The sequence below is a fragment of the Pipra filicauda genome, unplaced genomic scaffold, assembly GCF_003945595.2.
Source record: "Pipra filicauda isolate LSUMZ 115617 unplaced genomic scaffold, ASM394559v2 scaffold198_size2598500_pilon, whole genome shotgun sequence".
Lineage (NCBI taxonomy): Eukaryota > Metazoa > Chordata > Aves > Passeriformes > Pipridae > Pipra > Pipra filicauda.
In genome coordinates, this window is record NW_024104307.1 from 2560762 (window position 1) to 2585643 (window position 24882).

The following is a 24882-nucleotide window of genomic DNA, read 5'->3' on the forward strand; positions in this document are numbered from 1 at the left end:
AACCCGCTGCCTGCGTAAGCACCAACAGTGGGAACCATTTCGGGAGAGCTCTGGAGAGAGTGGTGCCTAAGGGACCATCTACGTTATGTATTCCAGTTTCCCAGTACCAGGCTCCCCCAGGAACCACAGATAAAAGACAAAGCTCCCCAAAGCCCCCGACGTTTACGGCAGGCGCAGCCGAATCCTGTGCTGTCAGATGCCCCAGCAGACATCCTCACAAGGGAAAAAATACATCAAGAGCAGGGAAAGGACTCTAAAAACCATCTAGTCCCACCCCAACAGCACAAATCCAACCCGAGGTGCCAGGGAATGATGCCGTGGCAGCACCAGGGCAGCTCAGCCTCCCACCGTGTTCACGGGGGGAAGCCCGTCCCCACAGCTCCTTCACCCAGGAACACACATGGCAGGGCCTCCCTGTGAACAGATGGTGAGTTACCCAAACCTCGGGGCTGTGTGATACAGGATGTGTGGAAGTGGAGCAGGGAGCTCGGGAACCACACGGCTGAGGCTTATTTACTGAAAGGAGGCCAGCAGGAGAGCACAGGAGGGAGGAGGAGGAGAGGGCCGTGCCTTCGGTGAGCAGCAAAGCACAGCGAGGTCACAGCACTCTCATGGGTCCCTGCTCAGCTGATGGGAGCAGGGACCCTGTGGTGATCGTACCCATCTGGCCACCACGCTGGCACATCCATCCCAGGGCATCTGCTCCTGTGCCTGTCAGTGGAACAAATGCCCAAAATCAGGAGGAAAGTTTTGCAGGAAGAGGAGAGGGTCCTTCAGCTGCCAGCTATTTGGGATGGCGCTACAAATACTGCAGGAATGGGAGCAAAGAGTTGGTGTGTCTCACTGCTCTGCACAGCTTGTGTGTGCCAGCATGTCCTTGGCTGCTCCATGTCCCTGAGCTCAGGGGTTTGGAGACAGGAAATGGGAGAGGGAAGAAGAGGGGAGAAAAGTAAAACGAGGAAGAGAAGAAAAAAAGGGAAGAGGAAAGAAGGGAAGGAGAGAGGAGAAAAGTAAAATGAGGAAGAGAAGAAAAAAAGGGAAGAGGAAAGAAGGGAAGGGGAAAGGAAAGAAAAGCAAAAGGGAAAGGAGAGAAAAAGAGAAATGGGAAAAGACCCTCCCTGACATGATCTCAGCAAGCACAGTTTGACAAGAGTGAGCAGCATGGAGAAAACTCTCAGTGACAAATGAAAGGTAGCTGAGATTCAACTGTGTGAGCAGCAGGGGTGAAGGATGAAGGGAGGGCCTTTCATGCACTGCCAACAGTGCCAAAAGGGAGGGAGAAGAGACCACTGCACCGTAACACAGCACTTGCTGGGGTTGGTGGGACCCTGCTGGCCATGGGGGTGTCCATCATATCCATGAGAGAGACAGTCCACTACAAACTGCCACCTGGGCCTCCCCACAGCAGCCCTCTGAGGTTTTAATTGTTCAGAAAAGGATGGGAAGAAATCCCACTGCAGGGTAGACAGGGCCTTAATAATTTGCTTTAACTTTCAGTCAGCCCTGGAGTGGTCAGGCAGTTGGACTGGATGGTCCTTGTAGATCACTTCCAACTGAACTATTCTATTCTACACATCCCTGGACTGCCTGTGTCAAAGACAGGCTCAGGCAGCAGCTCCTGGCACCTCCACACTACCCACACACTGCTCTCCTCCCTGGCACGACACAGCCACATCACCAGTGCCTGGGCACCAGCTCCTCCCAATGCTGGCCGAGCACGACACATTTTGGAGGTGACAGGACCATTCCTCTCCTCGAGCAGAGCTTGCCAAACCGCCTTCTCTCCCATCCACGGTTTCCAGGAGATAAATCCATCAGGGCTACTGAGCTCACATCTTCGTCACCACGCTGAGAGATTCTCCAGCCTGGCAGAGGTGGTGAGATCCACCCCGAGGTTTGGCACAATGCTCCGATCTCAATCTCCCCCTTGTTCTACAGCAAAAGCCTTCAGCAGCACGGCCACCCCAGGAAAGGGCTGAAGCAGAGGAATCACGAGGCTTTTCAGCCTCCGCAAAATCGGCTTCCCTTTCTGGCAGCACTTTGAGGACACAGCTGAAGGTCACCGTACCTTTGTGAAGCACGGTACACGTTCCTGACGTACACCTCCATCCTGTCCACCCCCATATGCTATTTGGAAAGCGATTTGCTCTCCTTATGGCTCCCCTATTCGCTTGCACGTCTCCCACAAAACAATTCCTACCCAGAGCCGTTTCTCTCCTCCTTCCTTTCTGCTGGCACAAATTGCAGGGGGGGGGGGGGCAAATATGTTGTTTGGCTTAAAAACCGCAACGACAACAAAAAAAGTAGTCATCAACTGAACAATATGAGCAATGTTTGGGTAAAAATACATTGCAGTGGAGACGGGAAGCGGCAGCGCTCGTTCCAGCCCTCACAGGACTCGCGGTGCAACCAGGAGAGCAATACCCTTCCCACGCACACAGGCTGGGTATGGGGGGCTGTTCTGGGGAGATACCACATCTAGGGTCTCTCCAGCATCAGTGCCCAGGAGGGATTCTCCAAAACACAGTCCCAGGCTTGGATAAGCACAACCACCCACAGCCCCCTATTTGAGAGATGCACTAGTGGTGGAAGCCATATGAGGAACAGCTGAGGGCACTTGGTCTGTTCAGCCTGGAGGAGACTGAGGGAGATCTCACCGCAGTTACAACTTCCTCATGAGAGGAAGAGGAGGGGCACACACACAGCTCTCTTCTGTGGGGACCAGGGACAGGACCCCAGGGAATGGCCTGAAGTTGTGTCAGGGCAGGTTCAGGTTGGATATTAGAAAGAAGTTCTTCACCCAGAGGGTGGTTGGGCACTGAACAGGCTCCCCAGGGCAGTGGGCACAGCAGCAAGGCTGACAGAGCTCAAGGAGTGCTTGAATGATACTCTCAGGCACAGGGTGTGACTCTTGGGGATGGGCCTGCGCAGGGCTAAGGGTTGGACTCGATGACCCTTGTGGGTCCCTTCCAACTTGACATATTCTGTGATTCTGTGTGCCTCCACTGGTTACACTTGGATGGGAACTCCACCATTCCAGGACATTCTTGAGGGATATGGCACTACAAACCCCCTTTGACTGTGCAACCTGTTCCCAGCCAGCAAAACCAGGCAGGGATGGAAATTCCTTCAGCTCTTGGGAACAAGCCCTCAGCTTTGCTGAGGTGTTTTAGAGTCTTGAGAACCCCAATGGGACAGCTTCTCCCCAAACCAGACTCGACCTTCGTGCAGCCGTTGGGTGGTGAGAGAGCTGGACAGACCCATGGCTTGGGTTTCACAGCTTATTAAAACAGAGTGGTGAGGTTTAAGGACTACAGAGGTGCCAGCTTCCCTGAGCCTCCCAGTCTTCAGTGCTGGGCTTAAAGGTTCTGTCCCTGGAGCCACAGCCATCCCTGTTCTCCTCACACAACACCTGCACTCCGACAGCTGCAGGAAGACAACTGGAAGGCAACAGCAGCTTCTATTAGAGCTTCCCATGCTAGGCACGGAGTAAAACATGTCTTTATAAAATACAGTTTTTTAAGCCTCTGGTTTTCCCATCCCTCTCTTTGATTTCTGAGTGCCAGAAGGCAAGTTATCAATCCCTCAGTATTACCAGTGGCTACGATGCTCCCAGAGTTCTGGGGAGAGGAGTAGCTCACAGAGCATCTCAGGAGCTGCTCAACTGAACATGATGCTTCGCTGGAATCAGAGCATTTTGCAAGAAGACACCAAACTCAGTCAAGGATTAAATGGAAAAGTTTGGGTGCAATTAAAAGCCAAGGTCAGTGGGGTTTTTACCTCCTGATCTCCAGTGCCTTCATGACAGCACCTGTGGCCGTGCCTAGGATGCGGCCCCCTCATCTCAGATTCTGCTCCAAAGTTGTCTCCTGCCCTTTCACCAACTGCTTCCAGTATTTTTCAAATAATCCACTTTTTCTAGGCACGGGGAAGGGTGCTCTCCTGGGACCACTGCCATGGGCTCTAAAGGTCTAATGCATCATCACAACCCTGACCCACCACAGGAACGTGGTTACACGCACGTGTAACACAGTTTAATAATGTTTTAATTGTTTCCTCCAAATCAACCCCCTGATTTTCAATAAGCTCATTTTGACGTTTCTCGATCAATACTTCAGAAATTCCTATTCTACAAAGTATTTCAAGAAATCGACTTTCCGATCCTATTTGGAACGAGCATAAATTTCGCAATACTGGAAGTTTTCCACGTGGTGGAAACCCCGATTTCTCACCAGCTCTAAATAATGGGTGTTTGTTGCTTTTCGAAGCATGAAATAACTAACGGTGTTTGTTCTGAGGCTGGGATGTGGACTGATTTTCAACAGTGCCACCCTGAAGGTACCGAGCTCCAGAAAGCACGGAGCTTTACTAGCATAAAATTAGGTAATTACACTGATGCCAATGCGATGACAGTGGGAGAGATCTGTACAACAGCTCCCCACGTACCGGGAGGAAAACACATGTGGAGAGTGACATCCTGCCACGGAACACGGTGGATACAGCAGAGACATCAGAAACACTGAGAACTTCATCTCTTCGCGTCTTTTTCCAGCCACCAGACCCCTCTACCACCTCTTGAACAAGAGAGCCTGTCCCCTTCAGTCCCCTGATCTCCACCAGTCCATGTCAAATGCCACGTGCAGCCAAGACACCGTGCCCAAGACACACCAGGAAACTGCTGGTTGCATTACACAAGCAACTCAAGATATATATATATATATATATATTATTTAAATACATATATATATCTCCATACATTTTAATTTAAATATATATATGTCCATATATATATATTTATGCATATATAAATACAGATATATATCCCTATATATGTATATATATATGGATATTTATAAAAACATCAAAAGGAAGCACAAATTACCACCCATACCCACACATCAGGGGACCAAGCACCTACTGCAGTGCCTATATTTCCAAGCCACCCTCAGATGAACCCGTGAGGAGAAATGCCACCCTATGCTTTGCCAGACCTGGCCCCCAGCCCAGCCCTGCCATCGTGGCATGAAGTAGGATCAATCTATCTCCAAAAAGCTCTTTTACACAGAGGGGTTCTCATATGCAGCAACAGAGGGATAGAGGAACCCAGCAGCATTTTGAAAACAGCCTTGTATTCCATCTTGAATTTTCTTCCTTCTCTCTCCTGGCCCTTTTTGTTGAGTTTTAAAATAGAGACTGTATACATTTTTTTTTAGCATAGCTAATAATACACAGCTATTAATACATTAATAGATTATTATATACATTAATAAATCCCTCGCTATAAAAATAGATCTTTATGCGTAAAAGTCTGATTTCAATTGCAAATTGGAGGGGGAGGGTAGCAGAAGAAGAGAGAAAGTTTTATTCAAGATGTCTCCTTTGAAGGAAACTGAACAAATGCACTTTCCTCCTTCATATATTCATGAGATGACTGCTTCCTTACCCCGTTCCCCGCCACCCTCGGCTCCGGGCTCGGAGCCAGCACAGTCCTTATCTGGTACGAGGCAGGGGAAAAAAAAGCCCTGATAGGATCAGAAGTTTTCAGTAGTTTAACAAATCTGGGAAAAAAAGTCTCCATTGCTTTCCAATAAAGCTTTAGGAGTGTGACGGGAAGGGGGATGACGAGAGAGGCTGGAGTGCAGCGTGGGAGGGGGATGGAGACCAGTGTCATGCAATGGGGACAGGGAACCTGGGGTGCACCAGGTCACCCCAAAACCCTTCTGACCCTGCACCCACTCTTTTGATTTTCCTCTTTATTGCAAAGCTTTGCCATTTCCCCCATCTACAGAGAACAGGAGATAGTACCTATAGCTCCCATCCTCACTGCAGCTGGGTGAGCTGCTCCTCAAACCAGCAGGACCCAGGGGAACGCCCATCCCGCTGGGAAGGGGCAGCTGGAGCCAGAGCCCACGGCAGCACCACCCAGCACCAGCTGCCCTGACCCTTCTTCATCCTCTCTCCAGTCACGGCGCTCAATCGCTTCCCAGCTAATTGCCTCCACTCATGTGTGCAAACTAACCGTTTACCGGAAAATGTCACGGAATGTTAATTTCACTCAGAATGCACTTCCATTTTTTTATTATGGGAAATGAATAAGCATTGTATTAATAGCATAATTTTCAACTCCAACCGCAATTGCAGCCCCATCAACAGAGGCTGCGAGTTACTCTCCAACCCCACACATTCCCTGCCTTTCCACCTTCCTCCTCTCCCTCCCTCTGCAGCGCTCCCCACTTCCCCTGTTGGTAATTAAGATAATGCAATATAATTATAAACATATTACGAAAGATCAAATGCTGAAGAGCCGCGGCCTGACAGTCCCTGCCTTCACCTCACACCTTTGCATGGCGAGCACCTCCCAAAAGCAGATGGGTCCCTGTGCTCCTGGGGCTGCTGCCAGCTGGGTTTGACCTTCCCAGGAGCTGCTTCTGACCAGGAAACCCTCAGCTCTTCCATGAGGCGAAGAGTTTTTCTAGCGCATCCCTCCCCTAACATCATCCCCTTCATCCCTTTTCTCTTGCAAGGAAACGCCTTTGGCCATGGGGTGCTGCCCCATCTCCCCCTGCCCCAGCACTGAGAAGGTCCAGGTCAACAGAGACTCCACTTCCCACCTTCTCCTCTCTAATAAAACCCTTAACTTACCTTTTTTTATGAGACACCATAACTTTTTCGCTTAGGCAGGGAAGATGAGTAGACCCTCGGTATCAGCTAATGCTCCTCAAGTTATCAAATAATTGAAAAGTTAAATAAGAATACTCTGGAGGAAGCTTCTCGATTTGGTGCTAATGGGCACATGAAGCAGCCCAGGCTAATGTTGCATGGAGGAGAGACACTGGCTCGAGAGCACAGCGCTGACCTCCAGCTCCCTCTCTCCACCACACATCTCCTGCAGCTCCACAGAGCCAGAGGAGAAACTGCCCCATGGAGCCAGCTGGGGCAGGGACACACTGAGGGAAGGACAAAGCCTCATCCCCACCTGCCCAAGGAAGTGCTGCTGGGGGATAAACCTGGAGGCAGCAGAACTTTGGCATCCATAAAGTAAAGTGTAAGCAAGTGCCAGCACACCGAGGGATGAGCACGGGGAGGACAGGGCTCCAGGAACAGCCCAGGCTGGCAAATATGGGTAGAAAATGTGGCACAGTGGCCCCTCTTCAGTCTTAACCACTACCCAATTCCTTGCTCAGCAGTGGGTGCAGAATGAACTTTTTTAGTTGGAAAATAAATCTCCTTTGCCCAGCAGACAAGGTGACATTTTTTCATAGTTCTGACAATGCCATGTTCTGGGGTGAACAAGGGAGCAATGTCAACACAGAGGAGAAGGACAAACTACCCAAAATCCCTATTAAAATGCAGCCAGGAGTTTCAGCCGTGCGTGCATGGCACAAGCAGCACCAAAAGGACCAACCACCTCCCACACTGGGCAGCACATGTGTTGCAGGCAGCAGGCAGGAGAGAAGGAGCTAAGAGACAGTTTGTTGCCTCAGGAGAAGACCTGGAGTAAAGGGAACACCCAGAAAGCCCAGGATATCAAAGCCAAACCGATTCCAAGCCAGGCAGGTAAGAGAGGCTGAGCACAGCCGGGCCCTTCAGGACCCAGGGGGTGAGTCTCAGCAAACGCTGTAACTCAGCAGGGCCGTCAGAAAGGATTGATTTGAACCACCTTGTTAATAAGTTTCCTCTCCTACTGGCCCTTCAGGGAGGTCACTGCCTAATGATAAACAGAGCTGGAAGGTGCCTGCACACCCAGTATCATCACAGGTACCCGGCCTCAATCCATCTTCCTTAGGAGCCAGCTGACAAAACCGTCTCGGTGCCGTAGCCAGGTAAAACAGGACTGATGGGAAGAGGACACACAAACAGAGCGAAGAGCTGCTGCTGCAGCTGCCCTCCCTGCTCCTTCCCCGTAAAACCCTTGAGTCCAGGACAGACTGATGGGGGGAACACCTCCACATGCCAACTGGTGGAGCCACAATGCCACTAAAAGCCAAGGAGAAGAAGTGTTGAGCATCATGGACTGAGACAAACCCATCGCTCTCGTGCAGGTGGCAGGAGCTGGAGCAGCCTCAGCTCTGAGCCTCACGTCCCAGGGGCTGCCTGAGTCCTCACTAGCATCTATATATTCCCAGGAATGGGGAACATTACTAGATTGTTCTCCTTCATCCCACATCCTCTTCTCCTGATCAGTCTGACTTCAGAAACCAGCAGCAGGTCTTTACTCCCTGCTGACACTATGGAAGCCTCATCCCTGGAAGTGTTCAAGGTCAGGTTGGACAGGGCTTGTAGCTACCTGGTCTAGTAGAAGGTGTCTCTGCCCATGGCAGGGGGTTGGAACGAGATGATCTTTAAGGTCCCTTCCCACCCAAACCATTCATGGACTCTATGACAGCTCTGGCAGAGCCAAAGCTTTCCCAAGTCCTCTGCATTGCACACAAGGTGGCTGCAAGGTGCAACTCAGTAGAGAAACTCGGGAGAGGGAAGGACACTTGAGATCCTCCAAGCTGGAGTAAACAGCCATCATATTATTTTTTTAGATATTTTTCCATCAGGGAAAAAAAAAGGTAAAAAAAAAAATCATCTCAAAGCTAATCCTGGTCAACAACCATCCCAGAGCCCAGCTACAGCTTAAATAATGTAGTGCTTTATCAAACATTCATAGTGATGCACAAAGTGATGAACAATGTGCGCCTGGCATTTATATAAATATAGTTCCTGATGGCTTATTTTCCTTGGACAGCCAAAACTTCACAGCTTATCTTCTGTGAGCTTGTGATCTCGCCTGGATGGAAAACACTTTGGACACCTGGGGAATCAGGGCTACTGCACACAGAACTGCCACGACATCCCCACTGGGCATCTGCAGCCCCACAAAACCCAACAAAAATCCTTGCTGAAGAGCTGCTGCTGACTTGGGCAGCCACAAGTCACCTGGCTGTGGCTGGAAGAGGGGGCAACCAAGGGTATTTCTTCAACATGGGATGTTGTGGAGTGTCAGGGTGAGACCAAGCCCTGAAAAGCAGAAGGACTTCACAAACCCACCATCCCTTTGTGATCCTCAGCAAAATGCTGATATAATAAACCATGCCTTTTCCATTCCCTATGGCACCATCCAAAGCAGCTTTTCCATCTGCTTCTTCCCTCCTCTGTCTCATGAAATCAATGAGTGGGTTGTAGCAAAGGGAGGGGAGAAAAACAATAAAGCACATCAGAAACCTGCCCTACCAGCCTCTTCTCCACACCAACACTTGTGGGCCAGGAATAGCCCTGGCTAGTCCAAGATGCTTAAGGCTTAATTAGTCACTAAGCATGTGCCATAAAACCCATGAGCCAGGGGCTGCAGGACCAGAGGAAGCCCCCAACCCCCTGGAGCTTTCCTGTCCCTTCTGAGCCACGACTGGAGGCAGGAGTTTGTCACACAAGGCTCTTGTCAGGAGACCTCCCAGACATGCTCCCATGCACCTGTGATGCTGCCATAGGCCACTCTCCTGAGGGCTTAAGGGATGGGGAGTGTGCCCCAGAGGGCAACAAGATAAGAGACTGCTGTTCCCTCCCCCCAGGTTGGAGAGGATAACTCAGATTTGGGATGGAGGCAACCATTTCAATGGGATGGGATGATCAAAACAAACCTAAAACTCCAGCCTGGCAGCTCTCCACTTAGATCTCAAAAGGCAATTAATACATTAATATATTAATATATTAATTACGCTTGTGTTTATCTCTGGAAAGCACAGCTTTTCCCTGGCAGGTCAGGACATTTTCAAGTCAACACTGAAGTCTCAGCTGGCATCACCATAGGACCAAAGGACTCAGTGGCATCTGGTTTAACCTCTGTAACTGAGGCCCTTATTCTCTCCATTAATGCATTCAAATCAGTTGCAATTAAGCACGTTGGACTTTAAAACATTTAAAATGTCTCTAGTAACTAAAGACATGCTAGCTAAGCATGTGTGGAAATGCTTTTCTGAACTGAGACCCAATTCCTACCCTGCTGGGCCTCTTTTTATTTCTTTAAAAGTGAAATTTTTAAAGAAATTTTATTTCTTTAAAAGCTGTGTTCTGCAGCCAGCAATAGTGGAGTGCAAGAAACACTTTCCGCTGGCAAGCTACAAGAATATACATTTTCAAAGATCTCTGTAAATTACGGAAGGAGTTGGCGGGGATTAGAGCTGGGAAAAGCTGATCACGTACAAAGAGGGTCATGATCCCATCAGGTCACTGAAAAGAAGACAGAGCCCCAAGACACATCAGATGCCGGCCTGACGTACTGTCCCATTTTAGCCTCCAGCCCCAGCAAACGTTAAGCTGTCTTTTTATTTATTAAAGGCTCAGAAAGCTTCTGGTTAATGCTTGGAATCAGGGTGGAACTGCATCTGACTACCCGAGCAAACAGCAGCTGCAGTGGCTCCCAGCCCTGGTGGTGTGGGCACCAGGGATGGTACATCGTGGCATGGTGGCCAGCCATAAGCACAAACAGACACTGATGGCCCCTCAAGGACAGGTCATCTCATTCCTGCTGCCACTGAGCTCTTCTTTTTCCAGCATGGAGGGCAACACCATCACCTGCCCACTGCGAGGGCATCGCCCCGACTCGCACCCCGTCTTTTAAAGTCTCACCTCCAAGATACTGCAGAGCTCATGTATTTGCAATGAATAGCAAATCTAGGGCACAGCTTAACTGTCCACGCTCCTCTTCCACATCTCAGCCCCCAAAGTGTCCCTTTCCCCAGTCCTGACATCCCCAGTCCTCCAGCCGGAGTGCTGCCTTACCTCTTCCCAGAGGAGTCACTGCTGGAAGGTCAAAATGCTGACTGAGGTTTGACCACCAGAACAGCTGCTCCAGCGCTGGGGGGGGGCATAGGAAGCTCCCTCTCCTCACCACAAGGGTCCTTCCCCTGCCTTTTGCTGTTATCTCAAGCCTAAGCCCTTTGTCTCCCCTCCCTAACTCCCTTCTCCTGCAGTTCTCCTGGACTGTATCACCCACAACAGTTTGGCTGGAAGGCTGGTGGGACCACAGCCCCTTCAGTTCTCAATGTTTCCTCATGCTGCCCTGCCTGCTCTCTCCAGCTCCTCTCTCCAACCCACAGATGAGGACTAGGCCATTAAATGGCATGACCAGGGTTACAGAGCAGCCAGTGGCAGAGTGGAGCTGGATCTACATCTCCAGGTGCGCTCTAGAGGTGCCAGACTATCTTTCAGGAATGCTCTAAAGCAACTCACTACCACTACAGAGAAAAGCATCCATGGATTAAGTAAGAGAAACTTCAGAGGTTTACCTGAGCTAACATAGCAGGCAAGAAAGTCCAGGAGACAGGAAATCAAGATGACTGCACAGCCACACCTTTGATATGCCCACGGTATTAATCATCGGAAGCACCAGTCCTGTCTCCTGTCTAGACTTGGAGGCCAGACTGCAGAGCCTGTGAAACCAGCACAAAGGCCTGCTTGAAAAGCTTTTTTTGAACATGAAAGAAACCAGGAAATAAAGATGGGTCCTTTGTTGCAGGACTGGAATTGCAAATACTCGATTTTCAAGTCTGACATCTAATTTCTCCTCAGTTTTCAACCAGGCAGAAGTTCTGCTTCTCACTGGTCCTTAGGAGATCTGGTTTGGCAAAATCTTCTCGTTGTGGAACTTGTGGATAATCCCATATTCAGGTTTGCTGGACTTTGCCTTCACTTACTAACTCCATCTCTGTGCACCCAGTACATCGCAGGGGGAGATGCAGTGATAGACTGGGGGCCAAAGCCCCTCAAATAGCACGTAATGGACAGAAAAACAGGGCTCCTGCTGCCATAGGATGAAGCCATGTGGGTAAGGATGAGAGCCAGGTGTGTTGAAAAAGAAAAGTGAGGAATTCCCAAAGGGATGGAGCTTGAGGCCATCTGTTCGGGAAAGGCAGGAGAGCAGAAATCATCAGGAACACGGACTGGAAACTAAACTACCCAGTGAAGTGAGCACAGAAACAGTGAGGACAGTGGATCACCTACATGAATTTACCCAAATCCCTGTAATTGCTGAATGCTGTGTACACACAGGGGCTGAGTTTGGACATGGAGGTCTCCCCAGCAAAAACCAAGACTCCAGAAACTACACCCCACACCAGCAGACCCCACTTGGCACCACACACACCCGGGGTACACAACCCTCTGGAGACCTTCTGATTGGCAGAGAGAACCCAAACCCACGAGGAGACAACACAGCCCCCTCACCACCCCAGCTCAAGGGATCCTTCTGTACAATTAGGACAGCCTGGCTATTGCCTCCGGCCTCACTCCATTTCATTTTATTATTAATAAAATATAAAAAAAGTACTACTTTTCTACTTTTCTTCTTAAACTGCCTCGGATTTTTCTTCTGTCTAAATTCATCTGGGCTCTGTGCAATGTCACCAGGTCAGCTTGTGCTCCTGCTGCAATTCTAATTTTGCCAGCTTTCCATTTTCTAGGCAGTTGGGAGATTTTTCTTTCTTTCCTTCTTTTTTTTTTTTTTTCCCCCCAAGTCAAAAATGATTTTGCATAACAGTAATAATGTTAATGGCCCTGCACAGCACATCCAGATTACAACTGCAGCTAGGGAGAAATAAACATCTCATCTTTGCCCTGCTGTTTATCTCCCCACAGCAGAGCCCGGTATCAGGTCAGAACCTGTAATTTCATTAACTTTATCACTCAGACGCGCTTGTTGCTAGATGTCATTATTCAGCACATCACTCCCGTGTTTTGTTTGTATTGGGATTCACTTCAGATGCTCTGGCACCAGGCAGGAGCATCCCTCCCATCTGCATCGCTGCCTGAGCACTGCCTGAGCTGGGAAGGAAAGTTTGGCTCGCCGAGCCGTGATCTGCAAAATATTTGTGCTGCTCAACCTCCGAGCAGGGACTTCTCTCTCATTTTGCAGGGCTGCATGTCACAGAGTCGTCCAGTGCAATCCCCTGCCTGATTCCCTGACCAGATACATCCAGAAGTGGAGAATTAAAAAAAATAAATAAAACCCACACTCTTCCTCGTGGAAAGGATAACTGAGCCAACATCTGCGGAGCGTGGGATGCACGAACCCCCAGGAAGGGAAGGTGCCCGCTCCTGGCATGACCTGGCACCCTGTAAATCAATCAGTGCCCAACACAGGGGGGAAGCTGCAGCACAGGCAGGTGGAGGGTGAGCAGAAATGCTCCATCTTCATTGGATTTGCCATCCTTGGTAATTAATGCTGGGAAGTGACACTTGAAAGAGCCTCTGGTGACAGCCCCGGCGATGATACCGTTTGGAGCCCGCTGACAACTCCCAGCTGATGCCTTATCACAATGCAACACAGCAAGAACAGCAAGGAGAGCTTCTCCCATGGGAGCTGATGGGCTCCCTGGGATGCAGGCACAGCTCCTCACCCGTCCCCAGTGATCACACCAAAACCTGACAGCTCCAGATGGGCACTGGAAAAAGGCTGACCCTATCCTCACACTGCAGCCATGTTCCAGCTGCATCTCCCTTAATGCATCTATCTTCAATCCAGCTTTAAAGCCATGCCTGAGCAGAACTGGTTTCCAGCCCTTGGGGCTCTCCAGGAACATGATGCCTGCTCACATCAACTGCAGTTTCTCCACCCCACCTGCCAAATCCCTGTGGAAATCCGTCTGCAGCTGCTGCTCCTAGGTGAGTCAAAGCACCTTGGTGTGGCACGTCCGACGCCTCCCAAATCACCACGTTTCCCACACTTGTGCAAACCAAGTCAGAGTGGAAAGCCCACAGCACATATATTTATATTTCTAGTCTAGAAACTCTTGATCTGAACTACAGCCACCTCATCCTTGGCAATCCAGGCTCTAACCAGCCTCAGCAGAGAGGAGTAACTAAGCACCTACCATAGCTTGGCTCTTTGAGCAGAGCCTCATCCAAGAGGGAAAAGTGCCCATCTGGGAGGAAACATACAGTGAACTGGCAGAGTTTGGAAGGATCACAGTAGGCAAGGCACAAAATCACGAGCAGAGCTGGTAGGAGCATTTGTGAACACCTTTCCCAGCCCAGATAGCCTTGGCACTGTAGGCAGCTTGCAGCCCTGGCTTGGGGACCTGTGCAAGATCTTTACTGACAATTCTTGAAGCCCTCAGATAGTCTTAATATTCTGCTCTAGATCTTGTTTGCTATTATGTTTTGAAGAGTACTGAAATGCAGTTACTGCTGTCTTCCCCACTCACACAACTCTAAATAATTTATAGAAAAGCAAAACAAAGAAGATAATACAAACGAATAAAGAAGGTAGCTCAGTTACAATATATGAAGGCTTTCATTTGTTCATTCTTACTGAGTAAAGGGCTGGTAAAACATCTCTTAACCCCATGGGCTGCTAACAGCCAGCTGTACCCCAAGGGATGCCAACAGAGATGCTCAGAGCAGCACTTAAGGATGGCAGATTGACCCCTGGGCACTTCTGAATCTGTTTAAGCAACAATAACAATCACCATCATCATAACCTTGTTTAAAAGCAAAGGAGTAAAGAGCACTTTAAGGGTGGAAGAAACACAACCTCAGCCACCGCTTCTGACCATCACGAGGGCAGGGAGCTGCTTTCCAGACACAATGTGTCATCTAGGCTTTCCCTGGCTCTGTTGCTCAGAGCCACAGTCTGCTCCACAGAGCCAAAAAGAACACTGGTCCCCATCCCTGCCACCCTGGGTGCTCCAACAGGGTCACACATCACACAGTCTTTATGGGAAGCCCACACGTAAAGGATGGTTCAGCATCACCCCAAGATCCCTTCCCTGTACAGAGCAAGCCAGTGCATCCCACATCCCTTCCTCTCTCCTGCTGGAGTCACTCACTGGCACTAACAATCAGCACTAATGTGCTTTGCTTTTGTTTATTCAAATGCATTTTGCTGTGCATTGCAGGTGAACAATATTAAATGGCTTATAATAACATTTCAATAAGCAGAGGTGGGTGTAGAGGCTTCTGAGAGGCAGACTTTAAAAATGCGGGCGATCAAGTGAGCATTAGCAGGAACACTCTGGGGAACGCACTGCTCCCCAGGAGAGGAGAGAGGGAAAAGCCACCAACCTTTCTTTTCGTAGTCGGGTTTCTCCTCCCCGCCCCGACCCAGGCTCTCCAGTGTCCGTGTCACCTGGCTGCCAAACTCGTCCTCCCTGGTGCTGGGCTCTGCCTGCCGTGGGGTCTCCTCCTCCTCCTCGTCCTCGTAGTCGTCCAGGATGGGGGTCTCTCGGATGGGCACCCCGATGACGGAGTTGTGGGCCTGGAGGCGCGAGTTGCGGAAGCTCTCTCGGGCCTGGGGGCCCAGCAGCACCGAGGGGATGTAGTGGATCTCGTGGGTGGCCTCGGTGCTGGCGCTCTTCTGCGGGATGCGGCGGCGCTTGTGCCAGCGCCGCTGGGCGTACAGGGCCACCATGAACACCAGGAGGAGCAGGAGCAGCGCGATCAGCCCGCCCTGCAAGAGGAGAGAAAAGGGCACAGGGTCAGGAGATGCACGGGGTGCAGGGACGGGTGATGAGATGCTGCAGTGTCCACAGAACCATGGAATGGTTGGGTTGGAAGAGACCTTAAAGCTCATCTCGTTCCAAACCCACGCCATGGGCAGGGACACCTTCCACTATCCCAAGTTGCTCCAATCCGGTCCATCCTGGCCTTGAACACTTCCTGGAATGGGACAGCCACAGTTTCTCTGGGCAACCTGTTGCAGTGCTTCACCACTCTGAGTAAACTCTCAGAGCACACTTCCATCAACACAGGTGGGTTCATGAAGCAGCCACCTGTGGGGTCAGAGGTCAAGTGGAGCAGGATGCCAGAGGTGGCCTTTAGCTGGGGACAGCACAGCAATACCCCCAGCTCAGCTCTGCCCATTCTCCCAGGAACTTCATTCCTTCCATTCACTCCTTGGGACCCCCAGCTCCCCTACACATGGGGAGATGGGGAAGGAGACAATCACATCCAGCCACTTAGAAGAAAAAAAAATTCACTGGAACAACCCAGCCAAACACAGGAGCAGTAAAGCCTCAGCAGAGACACACAACATTTTATAAAAATGATGGTGCAACAAATGGCCCCACGGAGGCACCACTCCCCAGGGTATGGTTAACCCAGCTCCCTCATTTCTGATCCGATTTCCCTGTGGGTTCCAGACTTCAACTGCTGACCTGGGGGTACAGCTCAAGGTATTCCAGACCAAGACCATCTCTGTTAAGCTCTCCTCTTTCCCCTCCTCCTTTATTCACCACAGCTCTCAACTACATTAAAAAAAAAAAAAAAAAAAAAAAAAAACACCCTACAAATACATATATGTATTTGTTCAGGGAAGTGGCATCTCCTCTCAAGGGATCTGGGCTAGGAAGTACCAAAGGGAGCCAGCCCTGCCTCTGGCTGCTCTGGAGGTTAAATTGAGCCCCGCACACACAGGAGCTGTGCCTGTGCCAGCTTCCAGCCTCTTAATCTCCGCAGCATCGGAGCAATTTTATCCCGTGGCAGACAAGCAAGGCAGGGCATGTAAATCAGGAGCAGCATGAGCGACCAGGGCTTTGCAGAGCGACATGAACAGGCAGGGCAGGGCAGGCGTTCCTTTGGCACTGGGAATGCCACAGCCCAGAGCTCCACCGAGCGCAACAGCAAAGCGGAGGCGTGAAAATATTCCCTCTGTATTCGATGCGAAGCACCAGACTGCACCCGGAGCGCTGCTCTGACTCCTAAACAGGATCAGCTGTGAAGAGGTTGCACTGAAAACTGCAGCTCACAGGATGAGTTTGGTGGGGAGGGGCCTCGGGAGCTGGAGCAGAGGAGAGACACTTCCCTGCATCACCCCGACCTGCCACAGAGGAGAGCTCAGTCCAACATACCCCACATCAGGACCCCTTTCTCTCCCCCATAACTGTCACTAACAGAAGCAAGGCTCAGGGATTCAGGACACTGCTCAGCTTGGACTCCCAAATTTGGGTGACACACACCTTTGGGAAAGGTATTTTAGTGTCCAGGAGCTGTCCAGGATCATCTCTGTGGGGGAGAACAGCAGGGCTTGATGAGCAGCCCAGGTTTATAACCTGAAGCACCAGAGCACTTCCAAGACCAGTGGGATGAGATGAGGACTCATCATAGCCTTCCATGCTCAGAAGCAAGAACCTGCATGAACACCTCAGCCTGGGAGAGAAGACACATTTCCTTGGGTCTGCACAGTGCCTGATGATGCACTGCCACTACAAAGTGACTGCAGAGCAGGGCAGAGCACTCTGCACCCATAAGCACCCACCCTCCATGGAAAACTACAACTGGAGACAACCCAGATGCTTGGAAAAGGTCAAGAAGACTAAGAAAGTCTTACAGGAGGAGCAGCTGTGCCAGCTAGACCCAGAGAAGGGGTCTGGGCACCCGTGGCAGGGCTGGGGGCTGTGAACCAGCCTGGCTGGGCTCACCTTGTGTCTGCCCCTGGGAAACCACTCAGAGCAGATAAACCTCTCAGCATATTAAATTAAAGATCTCTCTGTTTGGGAGAAACTACAAAAAGGCATAAAGGCACAGAGGTTACCAGTGCACCGTTCCCCCTCCAATTCAAGAACAACAGGGAAGGGCTCCCAGCTCAGCCTGCCTGCAGCTCCCACATCCTTTGGGGATGAGCCACAGATCTCTGCTGTGCCAGCCAGCGAGACAACAGCCCCCCTCTGCCTGGGAAAGGCTGGGGGTGCCTGTGCCAGCCCCTCGGATGAGGGCCACGGGCTCATCACAGGCAGCTCACTTTCAATGTGCTCCTTTCGTCCCCGACCCCGCACCGGCACTGCTTGTTTAACCACGCCACACACGCTGGGAGAGCTTCCCAGGGAAAAGGGAGGGGGGAAAAAAAAAAAAAAGAAAAAAAGAGTCAAACTTAGGAGGCATTGAAGCCAGCCTCATTTTAATCTATTTTTCATGTTAAATTATCCAACTGAGGGAGCGGTAGAGAGAAAGGGGAAAGAAGGGATAATATGAGAAATGTTTTATTTGACAATGTGTCATTCGGAAACTGATTATTTCTGTCTCCAAGCTTTTTAATATTCCCAAACAATGGCCGAGCCGCACGGGGATTTGGTATTCTAAGGCTGGATTTATAATACTCTGTTCTGCAGTGATAAGAACATGGGCCTTTAATCCTCTGAGCTGTGAACATGCATATTCTCCCACGTAATGTCCTTCCCACTGCGCTCCTGCCTGCCCTGGGCCGGCCAGGCAGGAGCCACCGGCACCAGAGAGTTGCTGAGACCCACATAATGGATGGGGAAGAAGAGGTCTGGTGGGGACAACCCACATGTGTGAAGAACTGCAGGGCTTGTGGTACCACAGCAAACCTCGGCTGAAGCTGGAGAGCAGCAAGGACTCAGGTGAAGCACAGAAGGAAAACCAACGGGAGAGGCCACTTTGAAGCCCAAGAGATTGGGCCCTCACATAAATTATGAAGGCTGCCAAGCTGCTGGATTGGAGGGCTATTACTCTTTGGGCATCTGTCCAAGATGCTGAGCAATTTGTGAGCAGCAAGAGGACGCATGTGCTGCTTCAAACACAACCACCACCCTGCCCTACCAAAGCGGTGAGAGACAAAGGAGCCCCACTGCTCCTCTGAGGTCTGGACAAGCCTCCTTGCATCAGGCTCTGGCCTTTCCAGCTCTGCTTGGTCAATTCTGCTCCCCAGAGTGGGGGGATGTGGCATGGTCCTCCTAGGAGCCCTCCAGCTTTGTAGTCACACTGAACACAACTCAGCCATTCAGAAAGCAAGCCCCAGCCACCACCCAAAAGGGCTGAAGTCACAGAAGGTCCCAGGCTGGAGGAGAACACGATTTGGGTTGGGCAGACCTCTTACACCACAGCATCCCTTCCACAGGTCAAAGCAAAACTGGTGCTGAACAGCTCAGCACTCAGTCTGTGCTACCCTGAGCCCCTTCTGTTGCTTCCTCCAAACACCAACACGAAGTTGTGTCCTGGGGGGGGAAAAATATCCCTATTTCTTTCCTAACATGAAGCCACTATTGTTCCTGCACAACATCCAAAGCCATTTATTGTCCCACATTGTGCTGGCAATGAGCCCCATTGCTACTGACCTGCTGCTGGGTGAAACAGGGCTCTCATAGCCCCAGGACAGCACTCCAAGGACAGTGCCCTGGGACAGCATAAGGACCCCCCATCACATCCTGCAGCTGGACTGGGGGCTGAGTGAGCCCCCAGTGCTGGAGCAGCACATCCCCCGTGTCGTCCCAGCAGATGAACCACCGTGAGCAGTCAGGTATCAGCAGTAACTACACAACCCTAGGGGCTCTTCACACTGTGTACTTTTCCTTTCTTTCCTTTTTGGCTGTGAAGGTAATTAAACACTAGGACATTTACCAAGGGGTGTAGTGGATTATCCATCACTGTCATTTTTTTTTAATTATTTTTTTTTAAAGCAAGCCTGGATGCTTTTCGAAAAGTTGTGCTGTATTTCAAATGAGAAATAAAAGCTTCAGGGCATTCTTGCACCCTGTGTGGCTCTGAGGGCAGAGCAGATGACCCCAGGGTCCCTTCTTGAAATTCCACTCATCCCAGTTTTAGCTTTCCCACATTTCAGCTCCACAGCATCCTACCTATCTCTCAAGCATTTCATCCCATGCCAGATAAAGCAGACACACAAAGCACCACCAAACCCTGGGTGCAAGGGGAGGTCAGGCACAGCCACCTTATGGCACACCAAGGGGGGGACATACCATCAGCAGGGACCAATCCCTGGACCCAAACTGGGACAAGGGGCAGGACAGGACCCAGTAGGCTCAGGACACAAACCTATCCTGCCAGTGCTGAAGGCTATCAGCAGCACTCAATGAGCAGGTGTAGAAAACACCTGTATTGGGTTTTAGCTACACAGTAATTTGAGCTGATGGATTTCTAATTAATTTAACCTAAACCAATGGCCAGCAGCAGCACAGAGACCCTATAAATGCCATTTCAGCAGGCAGAGGCTTGCTCCTGAGCACAGACCCTCCAGAGCCACGTCCCAGCAAACCATACCCAGGAACAGAGCTGGGATCATTTGTATCAGCCAGGAGAGCAGTGTCTAACAGGCAATCAATCCATCAACTTTCTCAGCTACAGTCCGACCTGGAGAAGACACCCATGGGTGCCCAGACTGGACACTCATGGCAGCCCCAGACCTCACCATCCTCTCCCTCCCAGCTCTGCCAGTAGGTCCAGGCCAGGACCCCCATACCCAGACCCCAACCAAACTGCATTTGGGATGACTTTGGAAGTACAGTATCCCATTTAACATGTTGGGTTGCACAGCATCTGCTTCTTCCCATTCCACTTCAAACCTCGCACCATACCAGCTTCCCCCCAGGACTCCTGTGCCTTATTGCTCTTTCTCTCTTTGCTGCACCTCTCATTTAAATATTCCTTCTGCAAATCTTAATTAACATACTCTTTGCAACTTCTTTCCAATGATTAATGATGAAAAATAAGGCTGATCTCTGCAGTCATCTCAGTCTTCCCTCTCCTGAGCGCTGCTGTTTATCCTGACCTTCCCTGCATCCTGCCACTGCCTCATCCTCCCAGGACACAAGATACACCTGGACATGGTCCCTCCAGCTTTAGAGAAAGAGCAGACCTGGGGAAAGGATGCTACATTGTGCTCTTCCTTAGAGCAGGGACAACACCAGCTTCCCCCTGTAATGGAGGAGTTTTGGTTATTTCCTGCAAAATCAAGGTTTCCGCAACCACAGCACCTCTGCCTGCCCCTCCATCCTCCCCCTCTCCTGTCTGTACACACTGGCCCATCACAACCAAGTCTAAAAATGCAGAAAACATCCCAGAAATACCAGCATCCCTTCAGCCTTATGATAAAAGGAGACAGGCAGAGGAAAGAGGCTCCACACATCCCAGCCACTGAGGCACATGGCACATGAGGGCAGGGAGGAGTAATCAGAGCCAACAAAAGGCATGCAAGGAGGGAGAGGACAGGAGAGAAACAGGGCTTTGGGAACAGGTTTTGCAAGCAGCAGTCACATCTCCTACAAGAGGAAAGCAGGGCTCATGGACAGAAACAAAGGAAAAGCACCTGGAGTTCAGGAAGGCGTTGAATCCCATCTCAGGAGATGCTCCTGTGGGCACTGACCTGACCACGCCTGCTCAGTCCTCACAGGGCTCTGCCAGCAGAAGGGATGTGACCACGTAAATCAGGGATGGAAAAATGCTTACCCTCTTCCTGCATGGATGGCATGAGAAGTTGGGAGCCTGACTTGGAGCGAGGATCATTCAAGAAGAAGCACAATGGCAGAAAGCACAACGCTGCCAAGAGAGCTGGGACAACCACTGGAGATCACCTGCCCAAAACAGGGAGCAGTGCTGGCACACCTCGGGGACACGGGGGTCCTGCCAACTGCCCTTCCTAAGAGCAGGCAGCTTGTCTGGAGGACACAGAGCCCACCCCTGTCCTTCTGACAGCCTGTACCCCCACACACCCCAGGGTCAGGGACGAGCCCACGGCCAGGTGAGCACCAGGCAGGGAAACTGAGGCAGGGGGTGGAGATGGGACCAAGGACAGACAGGCAAGCAGCATGAAGGCTAGGGAGGAAGAGACAAACACCAGGGTTAAAATATATACATATATATTCTCCAAAGAGATCTGGATCCAGTCCTGCTCTCCAAACCACTCAACCCCACCTCTCTCCATAAGAGACAGTGATGATACAGGGAGAATCTACTAAAAAATACAACATTTTCTCACTGTAGGCTTCAAATCCCCATTCAAGCACCGCTTCACCAAGGTGCTTAACCACACACTTAACTTTCAATATGTGTTTAATTCCCATTACAGTCCACGAGCCCGTAGCACACGCCTCAGCGCTTTGCTGAGCGGGGATGGCTCCCTGAATTGCCCAAAGAGTACTTTATTACATCTTTTTTCCCCTCTTTCCACGGCTCACAACATCACTGAGCTCCAGAGATGATGGGACACTGTCTTCTGGTGGTGTTGTTATCACAACTGTGCCACCTGGCTCTGCCCAGAGGTGACAGCACCCGTGAACCACCCTCTCTGAGCGGGTTTGTAGTGGTGCAAGGAATGTGGGATGAGGTCCAAGGGTTTAAGAGGAAGGATTCCTGCAGGACTGCTCCATCCAGCCCATGCAGATCCTCTTGCCATGCCAGATATACACACAGGGGGCATAAATTTAATAGCATATACAGTCCTGTAAAGTATAACACACGCACAAGCAATGAGAGTTACAGTTGCTGTGGGAACCATAACTTTAAAACCTGACTCTTCCACGTTAAAAAAAAAATAAAATAAAAATATATCAAGTCTGACAAAAAGTCACATTTCCATATAATTTTATTTTTTTTTAACCACGCTCAATTTTGTTTTGCTGTTTCATCCAAGAAGGGAAACAAAGGAAGGAGTGAACCTGCCAATCAGCCTTTCTGCGCTGCTCAGACATGCGATGTGATGTTCCAGTAAATGTTTATTTGAAAGGTCTCCCAGGCACTGGCTGTATGCAAGCACCAAAACACACAACCCTCAATCACAGCCAACATGCCTGCGTATCCCGAGCTGCACCTCTTGCTAGCATAACAATTCAAAATGACTCCTAATCCATTTTTATGATGTAGAAAAAAGGCATTTATTTGTAGCGAGCTGAAAGAGGAGGGCTAGAGGTGATTTTATTAAGCACCTGATTGCTGGCTCTTTTTAAAGCCCGGGCGCAGATTGCATAAATTGTGATTTTAATGCCTGCTAAACGGTTCACCTGAATGGGCTGACCTGCTAACCCAGAGCTTGCCCTCAGAGAGGGAAGATTTTAAAATTCATAAGGTCTCGTGTCCTCATGCTCATGTTTCCCTAATGTGGGCAGCCTGCAAGCGTGAAGCTGAGACTAAAACAACAGCTTTTTTCCCCCCCCCAAGAAGTTTCAGTCACTGAGCCCCATCCCTCCTCCTCTCTGAGCTGACCTGCACGTGTTCATCCTGCTCGGCTCAGGGACACGCAGTACCTGAAATGCATGTCAGCTGCATTCCAAAGGGGAGGAAAATTCATTGGAATTAAGAGCAACCAACCTGACTTTCCAACAAAAGAGGCCACCTCATCCCCAGACTCTCTCTCCCAGCACAGTGAGGTCTCACGAGCCAGAACTGCCATGAACTGCAGGCAAAGAGTGCCCAGGGCTGTGCCAACACACAAAGCACTCTCCAATTAAACACAGGGCTAAAGGAAGGTCCCTCAAACCAGCCAGCAGAGATCCAGACCCACACAGTGTATCTCTCTGCACCATCCTAAGCACAGAGTCACAAACGGCTTCTGCCCAAGCTGGTACCTCCAGAAAGAAAAACCCCACAGAATATTCACTTCAGCATCTGACAGAGAAGCCAACCGGTGGTCAGATCGACCTCACGGGCAGAGCAGCACAGGGTTATCACAGTAAAAGGTGTGGAAGTGGCACAATGAGGGAGGGATGCAGCTCAACTCTCAAATCTAAAAAAAAAAAAAAAAAAAAAGGAGGGGGAGGGGATAAAACTCAAATAAGCTGCACATCTTTTAGGAGCCTTTGCCTCAGGTTGCTTCCAAACCTCCTGAGTGAAAGCTCAGCATCTCTGATCGGTGTTCCCCCCAAAAAAAAAGAGTGCAGGTCACAGAATCACAGAACAGTTTGGGTGGGAAGGGACCTTAAAGCTCATCTCGTTCTAGACCCCTGCCAAGGGCAGGGACACCTTCCAATAGACCAGGTTGCTCAGAGCCCCATCCAGCCTGGCCTTGAACACTCCCAGGGATGGAAGGCACTTACCGTGGACCCTCCCAAAATCACAGCCACTGCAGGAGCCCTGACCTACCCCCAGCTCCCTCTCACCTCTTCCAAACAAAGCTTTAACAAATGCTATAAAGCAAGGTCTCAAATAGGAGGATTATTACAACATCCACCAGCAGAGCATTTGCAATGAAGTGATGAAATATAATTAAAAGTAAAGAACACTTGTCAGATAAATGACAAACATGTACTGCTGTTGCAAAAGTACCTTTGCTTGTTTTTTTAATAATTGTGTTTATCCGCTTCCTCACTAATTTACAAAAAATGCAGTTAATTCTCAGTGGATCTCACAACCATTAGTGAGAATTAATGCTGCTCCCACTGTATATTCTGCATATATTAGAAAAAAAATTAATCTAATAAGAGATGCACATCTCCGGGTGAGGGAACACGAACACAAGTCACATTGTGCCTCCAGCTCCCCAGCGCGGGAGAGGGACACGGTACAACACCCTCTCTGCTCAATTAACCAGCCTCTTTCTGAGGGTTGCCAGGCCTTGGCCAGTTGTCCAGAAAACGTGGCAAAGGTGGAAAAATTCACCACAGCATTAAGGAATGGGAACTTCTTGGAGTAGCCCAACACCTCCAAGCCCCACTGATGGACCAGGTCTCCTCTGCACTGGTGTGTGTTGCTGCTCTACCCAGGGTGAAGAGAAGTGAGAGACTGGAAAAGGGGTTTAGGGTTTATTTATGGACATCTCAAACAATTTCTGGAGCAAGGAGACAATGGGGAAGGTGCTTTTGAGCATGCAGCAATGGAGGAAAATAATTCATTTTGTTGGTGGTTTATTGCTGAGCCCAGATCTGGCAGCTACTTTGGGAACAATCCAGCCTATTGTGTATAAAAAAAACCACCCCAACTAATAACCCTGCCTAACCATGTTTAAAGTGCAAATATTTCAGCATAATGAACGTCTTTCTGAAAAGCAGCTACACAAACCACAGTTTTCCAGGGGGAGAGGAAGGGTATTCAAACACAGTATCAGGGAAAATGCTCCTACGTGGTATTTGGCATCTGAAGATACTTTGGAATTTTGGCATTGTAACTCACACTACAGGAGTTACACACCTCAGCCCCCCATGCCCCGGAGAGGAGCCTCCA

The 24882-nt window shown here is 50.1% G+C and overlaps 1 protein-coding gene across 1 annotated transcript in view; it reads right to left on the minus strand.

Annotated features, from left to right (window-relative positions):
- LOC113982001 (astrotactin-2) overlaps positions 1-24882 on the minus strand; it is a 211205-nt gene that overhangs the window by 177481 nt on the left and 8842 nt on the right. Inside the window, exon 3 of the mRNA XM_039380540.1 lies at positions 15046-15430. Within this exon, the coding sequence (XP_039236474.1) occupies positions 15046-15430 (385 nt within the window). The remainder of the gene's footprint in view (positions 1-15045; positions 15431-24882) is intronic.